This window comes from Oncorhynchus tshawytscha, linkage group LG19 (assembly GCF_018296145.1).
Source record: "Oncorhynchus tshawytscha isolate Ot180627B linkage group LG19, Otsh_v2.0, whole genome shotgun sequence".
In the NCBI taxonomy this organism is placed as follows: domain Eukaryota; kingdom Metazoa; phylum Chordata; class Actinopteri; order Salmoniformes; family Salmonidae; genus Oncorhynchus; species Oncorhynchus tshawytscha.
Genome location: NC_056447.1, coordinates 22,916,093 through 22,932,312, shown reverse-complemented (window position 1 = coordinate 22,932,312; position 16,220 = coordinate 22,916,093). Strand labels below are relative to the sequence as shown.

Here is a 16,220-nt window from a genome sequence, read left to right as displayed (position 1 = left end):
ACAGAGGCCTTTCTGCTGACTCTGAAAAACTCCAAAAGAAAGATGCCCAGGGCCCCTGCTTATCTGCATGAACGTGCCTTAGGCATGCTGCAAGGAGGCATGAGGACTGCAGATGTGGCCAGGGCAATAAATTGCAATGCCCGTAATGTGAGACGCCAAAGACAGCGCTACAGAGACAGGACGGACAGCTGATCGTCCTCACAGTGGCAGACCATGTGTAACAACACCTGCACAGGATCGGTACATCCGAACATCACACCTGCGGGACATGTACAGGATGGCAACAACAACTGCCCGAGTTACACCAGGAACGCACAATCCCTCCATCAGTGCTGACTGTCCGCAATAGGCTGAGAGAGGCTGGACTGAGGGCTTGTAGGCCTGTTGTAAGGCAGGTCCTCACCAGACATCAAAGGTAACAACGTCGCCTATGGGCAAAAACCCACCGTCACTGGACCAGACAGGACTGGCAAAAAGTGCTCTTCACTGACGAGTTGCGGTTTCGTCTCACCGGGGGTGATGGTCGGATTCACGTTTGTCGTCGAAGGAATGAGCGTTACTCTGGAGCGGGATCGATTTCGAGGTGGAGGGTCCGTCATGGTCTGGGGCGGTGTCTCACAGCATCATCGGACTGAGCTTGTTGTCATTGCAGGCAATCTCAATGTTGTGCGTTACAGGGAAGACATCCTCCTCCCTCATGTGGTACCCTTCCTGCAGGCTCATCCTGACATAACCCTCCAGCATGACAATGCCACCAGCCATACTGCTCGTTCTGTGCACGATTTCCTGCAAGACAGGAATGTCACTGTTCTGCCATGGCCAGCGATGAGCCCAGGTTTCAATTTCATTGAGCACCTCTGGGATCTGTTGGATCGGAGGGTGAGGGCTAGGGCCATTCCCCCCAGAAAGGTCAGGGAACTTGCCTTGGTGGAAGAGTGGGATAACATCCCACAGCAAGAATTGGCAAATCTGGTGCAGTCCAAGAGGAGGAGATGCACTGCAGTACTTAATGCAGCTGGTGGCCACACCATACACTGACTGTTAATTTTGATTTTGACCCACCCTTGTTCAGGGACAGATTATTCCATTTGTTAGTCACATGTCTGTGGAACTTGTTCAGTTTGTCTCAGTTGTTGAATCTTATGTTCATACAAATATTTACACAAATTTGCTGAAAATAAATGCAAATTCATTACAGTATTAATGTAACATCCCTCTCTCCATAGAGAATGATACGCTATTTAATGTAACATCCCTCTCTCCATAGAGAATGATAAGCTATTTAATGTAACATCCCTCTCTCCATAGAGAATGATAAGCTATTTAATGTAACATCCCTCTCTCCATAGAGAATGATAAGCTATTTAATGTAACATCCCTCTCTCCATAGAGAATGATAAGCTATTTAATGTAACATCCCTCTCTCCATAGAGAATGATAAGCTATTTAATGTAACATCCCTCTCTCCATAGAGAATGATAAGCTATTTAATGTAACATCCCTCTCTCCATAGAGAATGATAAGCTATTTAATGTAGCATCCCTCTCTCCATAGAGAATGATAAGCTATTTAATGTAACATCCCTCTCTCCATAGAGAATGATAAGCTATTTAATGTAACATCCCTCTCTCCATAGAGAATGATAAGCTATTTAATGTAACATCCCTCTCTCCATAGAGAATAAGCTATTTAATGTAACATCCCTCTCTCCATAGAGAATGATAAGCTATTTAATGTAACATCCCTCTCTCCATAGAGAATGATAAGCTATTTAATGTAACATCCCTCTCTCCATAGAGAATAAGCTATTTAATGTAACATCCCTCTCTCCATAGAGAATGATAAGCTATTTAATGTAACATCCCTCTCTCCATAGAGAATGATAAGCTATTTAATGTAACATCCCTCTCTCCATAGAGAATGATAAGCTATTTAATGTAACATCCCTCTCTCCATAGAGAATGATAAGCTATTTAATGTAACATCCCTCTCTCCATAGAGAATGATAAGCTATTTAATGTAACATCCCTCTCTCCATAGAGAATGATAAGCTATTTGATTAAGTGCCTCACGACATAACCATAACTGTATACATGAACTTTGATCTAAATAAAGATATAAAAACATATCGTCATGGCATGTTTAGATCGAAAGTATTTTCAATACAGTCCTCAATTCTATACACTTATAATGGCAAGGATCACATAACTAGCCAACTGCTTACAAGAATTGACCTTGTTTATGGTTATGAATACGGGACTACAGTGCAAGCAGGGTAAGCTCATTGCTGGAAGCTAAAAGTGCTGTGCTGGTGAATTCATGGTTAGTCCCTAGCGGCTCGGAGTCCCTGCTCCTGAGCTACTTTCAGCTCCACTGGGCCATCTGCCTAGAACACAAACTATAACAGCCTGAGGTCACCGTAAAGAACAACGCTCAAACAAAAGAACATGCACTTGTTCATACAAAAGGAAACTCATATCCGTTTATTTTATTTCATTGTAATGGGATTTTATTCAGAGGCACACACACATTATCAGCTGATCATCATCACCTCTAATGTTGACCTCTAACCTCTGTTTATAAGATTCACAGGCACATACAGGTGTGGTTTCCAGAGAGGGAAAGTTTGGTGCCTCTGCAGAAGGCCTAGATCTGTCATTGTGATAAAATACCCTTCATTCCCTATGGTCACAATGATAGCATGACACAGACTGGCTTGGGGGAACTCCATGTACTGCAAACACTGAGAAAATGACCAAGAGAGATAACTCTCGTGTTTGTTGAGAAAGTCATGTTGTACACACAGTTCAGCTATCATTCAATGCCTGCCCTTTCACCTTCAGCGGGAACTTGGACAAAAAGGTGGAATGTTGTGCCCAGTCTGAAACGATCCCCTAGTTCCTACTCCTGGATACTCCTAAAAATATCTCGTAACACTGGTTAGTTGGTGTGTGTGCTGTTCTGTGGGCTCATGTTCCTAAAATCTCATGGCAAAACCACTATCTTCTTCTCCAGCTTCTGTGCAGGGAAGATGAACCTCCTCATGATATCGTCAAGGTCCTCCAGAGCCAGCTGAGCATGGAGCACTGTGACATCATCAGTGTCTGAGCGCACCACCCACTTCAATGCCCGGTACAGGTCCAGCAGAACATCACTTAGGACCTGGGAGATTAAGAGAGACAAGAAAAGGTGAGAGAAAAAGATGGAGGGAGAGAGATTACAGGGATGTATACAGAACTGAATAAGAGAGTGATCTCACAGAGCCATAATGAGAGTGGTGTAGGTAGGTGATCAGTGTTCCTGGGAGCACAAGGTAGACACAGGTCTTCAGCCATCAGCTGTTTCTTCTCAATCACCAGGTTTGAGTCATCAGGTTTAAGGTCATGTCTGGTCTACCTAACTGATATTTTCACATGGACTCAGTGGTATTGCCACCACAACAGCTGCACACACAGCTATAGCAATTAACCAAATAACAGGACTGAGAAAGGCCTGAGAAACTTAACCAAGGGAAAAGTGTGTTGTGAAGACCAGTTACAGATTTGAAAAGTCATACGACCAAAAGACAGCTAACTAGATATTGGCTAGCCTAGTCGAGAACCAGGCATCTCTAAATCGGTAAGCCTGGTCAAGTCAATGGCAGAAAGTAGCTCCAATGGGTTGGAAACCCGGTGTAAAATCAGTGGGGGGGGAGGGTCCTTGACATTTAACATTCAGTCAAAATGTAGCGACTGGACTATTCTAGCTGTTTCAGCTAATACACAATTCTTCAGACTTCCAAAAGGAGTGGACAACGTGGTTTGGAACTATGCTACACGGGACTAGATATTGGCCTATACCAAGGAATCAAATGGTCAGTAATGCAAAGGTCGGACAAGCAGCCTAGATAGAATGGAGAGTGAATAACCCTGTAAAACAAGGGGGTAAAGTTAACAGGTTCTTTGTCCAGACTGTACTGACCCTTAGCAACACATCAGTGTCCAGTCCTGAAGTTTGAGAGTTAGCTGTTCTTTGTATTCAGCGTTTGACTCTCTGGTTGGACAGAGAGTATGTCATACAAGATGAGCATGGACTTTCCCCAGATAACATGGTTGTTACAATGCAAGTCCAAAACAGGATGCTTTTAGTAAGTCTCCTTCCTGTTCTTGGTGAGAATCTGCCAACAGTCTGTAATCACACTGTGGAGCATGGTGACACAAGATTAGAGGACCAATTGTTTCAAAGAACAGGCTCTGAACCGATTCTACTGTTGAACACACCTAATGTTTTCACACTTCTACTTGTGTTTTCAGTATGCCGGCCAGTGTAGAGCACCAGAGGTGATAATATGGACATTGTTTTCTTCCTCCACAGAAAGGGTTTCTCTACTAGCCTACATTGTTTTCAGGAATGCCCATATTTGGTGTACACATTCTGAGGCCCTGGCTACACAGGGATGTTGTCTACATGACATCTCTGAACTTTTGGCCTTTTGGGTCTACTGATACAATGAAACGAAGTGTACACACACAAACATTTTCACACACGGTTAGCAGAGAACCAACTATTGAGCGATCAAAAGAACCAGTATTGCCTGTAACCCCTAGAGTCTTTTGCCCAACGTTTTTGTGTACAGTCAATCAATTTAAGATACGGAACTCTCAAAATTCAGAAAGTGTCACAGCATTAACGCACAATTTTAAGACTTTCCCAGACAACTCATCAACAGTGGCCAGTCCCATCACACATTGTGGAAAATCCCTGGCTATTATCATCTATCAGTTCTGTATTAGTGTGGCCTCGCCATTAGAGCCTGACCAATATATCGGTTCGCTGATATTATCAAACAATATTGGCTTGTTAACGATCTCGGACGATATTTCCACCGATAACCAAAATTCAATCGATAGGATGGATAAAAGGGAATCTCATGCTTATCTGAACACTTGTGGCCATTCTCATAATGTGTCAATATTGTCACAATGAAGAAATCAACATTTGAAGCATATTTCTTTGACAATTGCTCTTTAGAATGGCAATTTTGAGAAGCCTGTGTGGACAAATTTTACTTATTAAAATCAGAATCAGTCCAAAACCCCCATATCAGTCGGGCTCTGTTCTCCATAAGCAGACTGTTAACGCAGTTTAAACAATCAGGTTAGGGGGGTGGAGGGGCATCTACCAATGGAAACCATTGTGAGTCACAGTGGCACAGACTGGCACCAAGGTAACATACCTACCACATCAAACACACACCTCCTGAGTGTGGAACCAGGATAGCCACAGTGCAATGAAATCAGTTTGTGTCGAAGCAAACCTACCACACCCGATTCACATGCTCTAGGGTCACAGAGTGCAGCACACACCAAAATACTAACTAAAAATATCCTGCCTGAGCAGTAACTCCATATTTATAACCGTGCATGACATAATAACAGTTTAATTCAGGGAGCTGTACTGTGGAACACTGGTACTTGCTGTAAACTGTGGTGTGTGTATTGAAGGTTGTGTGAGTGAGAGAATCATGATGTCTACAGAAAGGTATTCAGGGATAAACTATAAAAAGGTGGCTTTCAGACTGGTGTTCCAAATAAGGGAAGAGGAAAAGACAGATCCACTGTTTTCTTTAACTGCTTTCACATAGGAGTTACGGTATTTTGCCTGTAAAAAAAAGGGCAATGTTTCTTTCTCCCCCTTAAAAACAGGCCTACTTTTATCACAGACATTATTAATGTTGTAAATGACTATTGTAGCTGGAAACGGCTATTTTTTTTAAAATGGAATATCTACATAGGCGTACAGAGGCCCATTATCGATAACTATCACTCCTGTGTTCCAATGGTACGTAATGTTAGCTAATCCAAGATGATCATTTTAAAAGTCTAATTGATCATTAGAAAACCTTTTTGCAATTATGTTAGCACAGCTGAAACCTGTTGTCCTGATTAAAGAAGCAATAAAACTGGCCTTCTTTAGACTAGTTGAGTATCTGGAGCATCAGCATTTGTGGGTTCGATTACCAGCTCAAAATGGCCAGAAACTAAAAACTTAATTCCGAAACTCATCAGTCTATTTTTGTTCAGAGAAATGAAGGCTATTCCATGCGAGAAATTGCCAAGTAACTGAAGATCTTGTACAACGCTGTGTACTACTCCCTTCACAGAACAGCGCAAACTGTCTCTAACCAGAATAGAAAGAGGAGCGGGAGGCCCCGGTACACAACTGAGCAAGAGGACAAGGACATGGGAGTGTCTAGTTTGAGAAACAGATGCCTCACAAATCCTCAACTGGCAGCTTCATTAAATAGTACCTGCAAAACACCAGTCTCAACATGAACAGTGAAGAGGCGACTCTGGGATGCTGGAGCCAGAAACCGATTAACCAAATAGCCTATACAGACGGAGATTCAGTGAAACAAAATCACATTGATTTATTATCAGTAGTCTTCGACCACCCGCCCGAGGGTAGAGCGGCAGGTGAACGCCTCTTCCATCTGAGGCAGGAGACGAGGAGCGCCCAGGAGTTTAGGACCCTGGCTCCCGGCGCGGGATGGAACAACAGGGCCGTGATCGACCATTACCGCTGCAGTCTGCGCGAGGATGTCCATCGGGAGTTGGCCTGCAGAGACACCACCCTCACATTCGACCAGCTGGTAGACCTGTCCATCCGGCTGGACAACCTGCAGGCTACACGCGGACGTTCAGATCGGGGTCTGGCGGTTCCATCCTCTAGGAAACCCTCTCAGATACTCATGGAGTTAGGAGGGGCAGTGCGCAGGGAGACCGGAGGGGGTTCCAGCTCGTGCACCATCTGTGGCCGCAGAGGTCACACTGCCGGTCGGTGCTGGGTTGGTTCCTCTGGGGATCGAGGCAGCAGGCAGGGCGCTCGAGCGTCACCCCAGGTGGCCGGCACCATTTTCACCCAGGGCCCTCTGTTGCACATATGTTTGTGTTTGTCACTTTCCCGGAGTTTCCCCCACATTCGTCTATTCAGTCACGGCTGGGAATTTTATTGATAGAGCGTTAGCCCATAGTTTAGGGATCCCCATTGTTCCCGTGGATGTGCCCTTCCCCGTTCATGCCTTAGATAGTCGACCATTAGGGTCAGGGTTGATTAGGGAGGTCACTGCACCGTGAGCATTCACCCTGAATATGCCGATTTGTCTCTCGCCCTCTCCAAAAAGAAGGAGACTCAATTACCACCTTATCGACGGGGCGATTGATCTCCTGGTAGGCGCTGCACTTCCCAGGAGTCACGTGTATCCCCTCTCACAGGCAGAGACGGAGGCTATGGAAACATATGTCTCCGAATCCCTACATCAGGTGTACATTCAGTCCTCCACTTCACCCGCCTTCACTGCACCCGTGTATTGACTATCGGGTTCTGAATCAGATCACTGTGAGGTATAGTTACCCGCTACCGCTCATAGCCACAGCGAAAGAGTCTATGCACAGGGCGCACTTCTTCACCAAACTAGATCTCAGGAGAGCTTACAACCTGGTGCATATCCGAGAGGGAGACGAGTGGAAGACTGCTTTCAGTACCACCTCGGAGTACCTCGTCATGCTGTACGGGTTGATGAATGCGCCATCTGTCTTCCAAGCCTTTGTAGATGAGATTTTCAGGGACCTGCACGGGCAGGGTGTAGTGGTGTCTATTGATGACATTTTGATATACTCCGCTACACGCGCCAAGCATGTGTCTCCTTCCTAGGGTACCGCATTTCCACCTCAGGGGTGGAGATGGAGAGTGACCGCATTGCAGCCGTGCGTAATTGGCCGACTCCCACCACGGTAAAGGAGGTGCAGCGGTTCTTAGGGTTTGCCAACTACTACTGGAGGTTTATCCGGGGTTTTGGTCAGGTAGCGGCTCCCATTACCTCACTGCTGAAGGGGGGCCCGGTACGCTTGCAGTGGTCACCTGAGGGCTCCTTTTACCTCGGCTCCCGTGCTGGCCCAACCGGATCCCTCTTTGACGTTCATAGTGGAGGTGGACGCATCCGAGCCTGGGATAGGAGCTGTGCTCTCTCAGTGCTCGGGTACGCCACCGAAGCTCCGCCCCTGTGCCTTCTCGAAGAAGCTCAGCCCGGCGGAGCGAAACTATGACGTGGGGGACCGGGAGCGGTTGGCTGTCGTCAAGGCCTTGAACGCATGGAGACATTGGCTTGAGGGGGCTAGACACCTTTTTCTCATCTGGACTGACCACCGCAATATGGAGTACATCCGGGCAGCGAGGAGACTAAACCTTCGCCAGGCAAGGTGGGCCATGTTTTGCACCCGTTTTGTGTTTACCCTTTCTTACAGACCAGGCTCCCAGAATGTGAAGGCAGACGCATTGTCCCGGCTGTATGACACAGAGGAGTGGCCCATGGATCCCACCCCCATACTCCCCGCCTCCTCCTGGTGGCGCCAGTAGTGTGGGAGCTGGACAAGGACATTGAGCAGGCGTTACGTACAGAGCCCGCTCCCGTCCAGTGTCCTGCTGGGTGTCTGTTCGTGGCCGGTTCATCTATTGGGCCCACACGTCACCCTCCTCTGGTCATCCTGGGATTGGTCGGACAGTGCGCTGTTTGAGCGGGAGGTGCTGGTGGCCTACCTTGGCTAAGGACATGAGGATTTATGTTTCCTCCTGCTTGGTGTGGGCACAGTGTAAGGCTCCTAGGCACCTGCCCAGAGGTAAGCTACACTCCTTACCCGTTCCGCAGCAGCCTTGATCGCACCCGTTGGTGGATTTTCTGACTGATCTTCCACTCTCACAGGGTAACACCGCAAACCTGGTCATTGTGGATCGTTTCTCTAAGTTCTGTCAACTCCTCCTTCTGCCCGGTATCCCTATGGCCCTACAGACTGCGGAGGCCTTGTTTACACACGTCTTCCTGCACTATGGGGTGCCTGAGGATATAGTGTCTGATCGGGGTCCCCAGTTCACGTCTAGGGGCTGGAAGGCATTCATGGAACGTCTGGGGGTCTCGATCAGCCTTACTTCAGGGCTTCATCCCTAGAGTAATGGGCAGGTGGCGAGAGTTAACCAGGATGTGGGCAGGTTTCTGCGGTCCTATTGCCAGGACCGGCCGGGGGAGTGGGCGGCGTTTATGCCCTGGGCCGAGATGGCACAGAACTTGCTCCGCCATTACTCCACTAACCTCTCTCCCTTCTTGTGCGTACCAGGGTACCAGCTGGTTCTGGCGCCTTGGCATCAGGGTCAGACCAAGTTTCCTGCGGTGGACGACTGGTTCAGGCGCGCGGAGGAGACCGTCCGTGACACGCCAAAAGAGGAATGCAGATCGCCACCGCAGCCGTCTATTGTCCATATGTATATAGTCTTAATTAATTCCTACTTAGATTTGTGTGTATTGGGTATATGTTGTGTAATTTGTTAGATATTACTGCACTGTCGGAGCTAGAAGCACAAGCATTGCTACACCCGCAATAACATCTGCTAATCACGAGTATGTGACCAATAAAATTTGATTTGATTTGAAGCGGGTATGTTATTGCTTCAAATGTTATACAAGGATTGAAATGCTTTGGGAGTTTCAGTAAGCAACAATTTGATACAAGCCTTCAATTGCATTAGCCTACTGATTGGACTGATCATGTTAACATCATATTTTCAAAATCTTCGATAGCAAGCAGTCATCATCATGAATCAAATTTGCCCACAGGGACCGCCACACCACCTTCCTGTTCAAGTGAGCACAGCACCAACAATGTATTGTATGCTGCTGCATAAATGATGTAATATGCCAGGGAGATATGTATATGATATGTATACTGTAGCTAAGAAAGTAAGACTAAATGTTAGTTATGTAGTAATATGTTAGTAGCCCATGTGCCTCACACTAATAATTTGGTCCCTTTCCCCCTCATAACTTAGCCTACTGTTCTGACTTGGTGGTGCACATGTAGCCTGTTTTATAGAAATGTAATCATTGAATATTGTAAGAGCTTCCACTGTCTGATTATATGCCCCCTTTATTTCTGACTTGTGTGCAGGGAGAACACTAAGAACGGTCCATGTTCTGAATTCTATCACTGTATGTTTCAAAAGTGCTGAACAAATAGTTAGCAAATAAGCTTGCTAATTAATGTTTTAATCTAAATTACGGATGGCCTCTTATTCGCTCATCGCCCCCTTATGCCATAGTTTGTACATCTCAATTGTCAGTAGAAACCACATTTATTTAAGTAAATCAGCCATAAATCTGCCTTTTAAAATATATTATTTTAAAAGGCAGTAAATGAGGCAGAATGAACTGTTTCGCTGCCAGATAAGGCTCTGCTGAAAGCCAGGGGTAGGGGTGGTAAGGATTCACTCCATGGTGCTGAAAATAAAGCTCTGCTGTTGGAACAGCTTTATGTAGGTCCTAACAGTTGTGGGCACCGTTTATCACCGTTATAGTGCAATTAATGTATTGTTTAGTGTTGTGTTGTGTAGTTGCTTTGCTGGCATGCATCAACAATTTTTGTGGGGAATTTGCCCCACCAAGATTTACATGCTAAAATCACCACTGACTGGGATATTTGTTTCTCCATTCCAGTTGGCTCCAGGATTGCACATGTAGCCTAAACACAGTGATGTTCACCAAGACACACAGAGGTCTGCGCGGGACTGAGTTCTTCATCCAGATCCCACCCACAGCTTTTCATACCGCTCCTGCCTGCTCTCGCTGGCTTTCTGTCCAACTCCCACCCGCTCCTGCAAGAACTAGTCCTGCAATGTTATTTAGGTGTATGTGACACAGCTCGCTTGCCAGCCATGGTCCCAATAATTTTGTACCCTCTAGGCAATTTCAAAATGCTAAAAAATAACCAAAGAAATAGGTTACATTCAGTGGCGGTCGGAGCAGTTTAAGATGAGGGAGGACAATTCTTTTTTTAATGAGCATGGCCTTATTTCTATTACAGCGTATTGGATGACAAAGGAGCTGATCGTGAACTATAGGAAAAGGAGTGCCGAACAGGCCCCCATTAACATCGACAGGGCTGTTGTGGAGCGGGCCGAGAGTTTCAAGTTCCTTGATGTCCACATCAACAAACTATCATGGTCCAAACACACATTTGGACCATGATTGGTCTACACCTGTTGTATTCGGTGCATGTGACCAATGACATTTGATTTGTCATTCATATTACATTCACCCAATTCAATGTTGCGTCGATAGGTTTAGGCTACTACATGATTTAAAAAAAATCCCTACACCCATCATGAGGTTACTACAACCTAGCCTATGAATGAAGGTTTACAACATAGGTGCACAGGTTGAAAGAAATTTGAGTAATCAAGGTGACAGACATTGACAAATACCGCCTGCACACTCTTGCCTGCATCTAGCTGATCTAGTGTGTAATCATTAGTCCAACAGTTTGAAACGAAAGTTACTATTGGACAAATTCAGGTATGTGGCAATCCCTGTTCCCTTTGCTTACGTTAAAGAAAAGTTTATCAACAGAATCAGCAGAATGAATACATGTAAACACAGTTCACTTTCAGAGCAGCCAAACACAAACAGCATGATCCATTTGATCATTGTATAATTCCTTCTCAAATCTACACGTTCTTCTCCTCTCACCCTTTCACTTCGCTTGTGGACTTCGGTGGACTTCACACATCAGCTGTCTGACCAGGCGAAAAAAACTTCTGCTAACCGCTATACAGAGCTTACATTGTCACCATATTAATGTCATTGTCAACATAGCTAATTGAACTAACAGTGTTAGTAAACCAGCTACAATCATGCAGTACAGTCAGCAGCAAACAGTTTGGCAGTTACACCAGCAGGCCCCTGTGGCAATACATTTATAAAACCAAAAGCTAACCTTGACGAGTTCCAGGGTTGGATAGCCATAGCCAGCTAGCTCTCATCCCTCTCTGTTTAAGCCAGGTGTTTGAATAGGCTAAACTAGCTAGCTGCATTCACTAGCTAAGTAAGTGAAAGTAAACACCGCACTCAAACAGAGAGGGATGCTATGTTAGCTAGCTGGCTATCCCTCTCTCTCTCTCTTTCTCTTCTCCTTCATTTTGAAGAGATGAATTTGTTCAAGACAGTTCAACTATTGTCTTTCTCTCTCTTTGAGTCAACTACTCACCACATGCACTCACCATATGCACTGCAGTGCTAGCTATCTGTAGCTTATGCTTTCAGTACTAGATTAATTCTCTGACCCTTTGAGTGGACAACATGCCAGTTCGTGCTGCAAGAGCTCTGATAGGTTGGAGGACAATCTCATAATTACTGTGTAAGTCTATGGAAGAGGTTGAGATCCACGAGCCTCCTAGGTTTTTGTATTGAAGTCAATGTACACAGAGGAGGACGGAAACTATCATCCGGTTACACCATGGTGCTACCCTACAGAGTGCGGTTGAGGCTACTGTAGACCATCATTGCAAAACAGTGTGTTTTAATCAATTATTTGGTGACATGTGAATATATTTACTCTAGTTATATCAAAAAAGGGTACATTTTTTAATGATTCACTATTTTTATTCATATGAAATTCCTCCTCTGAGGAGCCTCCACTGGTTACATTACCAGAGATTCTCACATGGCCCATTACTGGGCTATATCTACAGCAATGGGAAGTAAGGGGTGTTGAAAAATCTGAATTAATCAAATATATATTCATAGAAAAACATATATGGAGACTTTTTTCTCACAAAAGTAGTGCACTGGGCCTTTACTAGATATAGTCATCTGTAGAGAGGGCAAACATCTTGCTGCGACTATGGCTATATCAGCCAGTAGGCTAGACATCGTTTGAAGAGATCAGAGTTTAACTTTCTCTTGAGCTACATTATGCATATAGCCTACCTTTTAGGAGTGGGATGATTTTCAGACAGACAAATATGAGTGAGTAATATTTATTTTTTGGCAATGTAGTAAACTATAGCCTAATCATATTTAGGAAGTAGATTCCCTAGGAAAGATACCTGCCTATTGCTTCTCTTCCCATGAATACTCTATTTAATTGTGGCCATGCGGACACCTGATCTCACACGCTCAATTTAGGAGCGTAGAGGTACGGCTACTGAACTTGAAGCAGCCTGGATGATGAAAGCACACAAACCTTTTCTTGAGCCACACTTTGCATATAGGGTAAGGATACCTATTAAGTCCACCAAAATCTAAGTTTACACATTTCCAACATATGGTGGTGCATTTGAAAGTATTCAGACCCCTTGACTTTTTCCCACTTTGTTAGGTTACAGCCTTACTCAAAAATTGTTGTTGTTTTTCCTCATCAGTCTACACACAATACTCCAGATTGTATAAAAAAACTGAAATATCACATTTACAAGTACTATCAAAGAAAGAACAAAAACAACTCTACTTTCCTGGACTGAGAACCAACAGAGGGAGACGTGGAAATCCTTCTAATATAAAATGTATCTCCCCTAAAGTCATTAGAATAAACTGATCATTGCTATTCATCCTGACAGTTCACAGAGATCAATGTGGACTTTTGTTCTTGCAAACCAGTACACACCTGATTCAACTAATCATTGACTTCAATTAGTTGAATCAGGTGTGTTACTGATTGGTTAGAACACAAATCTTCCTCCCTACTGTGTATTAAAAAAGGTACAGGTGGTGGACCCAAAAACAGAATCACCTGGATGAATGAAAGACAAAAGTACATGAGCAGTCTTCAAATTGTCATCTTCCTGTCCCTCATTTGTTTGCATTTTTGTCACCGCTTGTAGGTCTTCTATCCTTCAACCCTGATCTTATTCTTCTCTCTCTGCATCAAGGACTACCTGTCCACTCCAAAAGTCTTGGAGAGAGTACATAGGTTTCTATCTTGGTAAAGGCACCATAGCTAGATGCATAATATGCATACCTGTAGTTGTGTGTTTTAACCAACAAATCTGAGGAAAAAAAATAACGTTTTTTGGTAATTGAATATTAGGGATATCAACACACTATCCCCATGTGTTTCAATATAAACCAGGCTTAATAGGAGCATACTGGGCCTAAAAGGAGCATACTGGGCTTACAAACAGTGATTTATGGTGAAAAAGACAGAATAGCAAAGTCTACTCATAAAATATTTGGAAAAACGAATGGGCTGGGCTATAAATATACACTATAGACTACAATATTATGCAAAATTAGTATTGATCATATTGAACAATATTTCTTTGTCATTTACACTCTGTATAGAGGGAGTGCTTTTTGTGCTACTGTACCCTTTAAGCCCAACTAAATGTCAATGGCATCTACAGTGGGGCAAAAAAGTATTTAGTCAGCCACCAATTGTGCAAGTTCTCCCACTTAAAAAGATGAGAGAGGCCTGTAATTTTCATCATAGGTACACTTCAACTATGACAGACAAAATGAAAAAAAAATCCAGAAAATCACATTGTAGGATTTTTAATGAATTTATTTGCAAATTATGGTGGAAAATAAGTATTTGGTCACCTACAAACAAGCAAGATTTCTGGCTCTCACAGACCTGTAACTTCTTCTTTAAGAGGCTCCTCTGTCCTCCACTCGTTACCTGTATTAATGGCACCTGTTTGAACTTGTTCTCAGTATAAAAGACACCTGTCCACAACCTCAAACAGTCACACTCCAAACTCCACTATGGCCAAGACCAAAGAGCTGTCAAAGGACACCAGAAACAAAATTGTAGACCTGCACCAGGCTGGGAAGACTGAATCTGCAATAGGTAAGCAGTTTGGTTTGAAGAAATCAACTGTGGGAGCAATTATTAGGAAATGGAAGACATACAAGACCACTGATAATCTCCCTCGATCTGGGGCTCCACGCAAGATCTCACCCCGTGGAGTCAAAATGATCACAAGAACGGTGAGCAAAAATCCCAGAACCACACGGGGGGACCTACTGAATGACCTGCAGAGAGCTGGGACCAAAGTAACAAAGCCTACCATCAGTAACACACTACGCCGCCAGGGACTCAAATCCTGCAGTGCCAGACGTGTCCCCCTGCTTAAGCCAGTACATGTCCAGGCCCGTCTGAAGTTTGCTAGAGAGCATTTGGATGATCCAGAAGAAGACTGGGAGAATGTCATATGGTCAGATGAAACCAAAATATAACTTTTTGGTAAAAACTCCACTCGTCGTGTTTGGAGGACGAAGAATGCTGAGTTGCATCCAAAGAAAACCATACCTACTGTAGAAAATCTATGGAGGGAGTTGAAAGTCCGTGTTGCCCAGCAACAGCCCAAAAACATCACTGCTCTAGAGGAGATCTGCATGAAGGAATGGGCCAAAATACCAGCAACAGTGTGTGAAAACCTTGTGAAGACTTACAGAAAACGTTTGACCTCTGTCATTGCCAACAAAGGGTATATAACAAAGTATTGAGGAACTTTTGTTATTGACAAAATACTTATTTTCCACCATGATTTGCAAATAAATTTATAAAAAAATCCTACAATGTGATTTTCTGGATTTTTTTTCTCATTTTGTCTGTCATAGTTGAAGTGTACCTATGATGAAAATTACAGGCCTCTCTCATCATTAAGTGGGAGAACTTGCACAATTGGTGGCTGACTAAATACTTTTTTGCCCCACTGTATGTATATCAATGCAAGGTTGATTTAACAGTCAAATTAGACAAAATGCGTTGAAAAGAAATGTAAGCTGAGAATGCCTGAAATCTATCTTGCTGTAGTTCACCAATTTGTTGCTACTGTGACATGCATGTATGACTGCTAGCATGAAAAACACTTATTTCAATTATTTCAAGAAATAGCAATGAATCCTCATGAAAATTGCTATCATATATCAACACATTCTAAAATATCTGAAGATGTTGTTTATCTGAGGGTAGCATCAACACAAGTTTTTTTGCAGCTTTGAAATGAGCCATTAGTGGGAACTTATACATAACAGTCAATACCTTAATAATACAACATCTGATTGGCTTAGAATAAAAAAGGTGGCTGTAACAACCAAATGAATTAGTTGAAATGTTAAACAGCAGAAAAGTTTTCATTTTATTACATTTTTGGCATCCAAAGATGGAAGTGGGCTTAATTGGGAAAGTGGGTTTAATAGGAATGCTTACCCTACCTTTTACAATGATTTGCAGATAGAGACAACTAAATGGGCAAACAATGTTTATTGAAAAGGCGCAACGTTCGCTCACCATGGTATGCGCATTGCATCTTTTCCTTTTTAATGATAATCACCATTTTTGACTGTACCTCGACTCACGTTGGTTAAGTGCCCACTTGTTTCCATTATCAATATTTATTCACAGACACCGTAG

At 43.8% G+C, this 16,220-nt stretch overlaps 1 protein-coding gene across 1 annotated transcript in view; it reads right to left on the bottom strand.

Annotated features, from left to right (window-relative positions):
* Window positions 1–2,473: 2,473 nt before the first annotated feature.
* Window positions 2,474–16,220, bottom strand: part of tango6 (transport and golgi organization 6 homolog (Drosophila)) — a 28,201-nt gene continuing 14,454 nt past the window's right edge. The window contains exon 18 of the mRNA XM_024379325.2: window positions 2,474–3,162. Coding sequence (XP_024235093.1) covers window positions 2,986–3,162 — 177 coding nt within the window. The 3' untranslated portion in view covers window positions 2,474–2,985. The remainder of the gene's footprint in view (window positions 3,163–16,220) is intronic.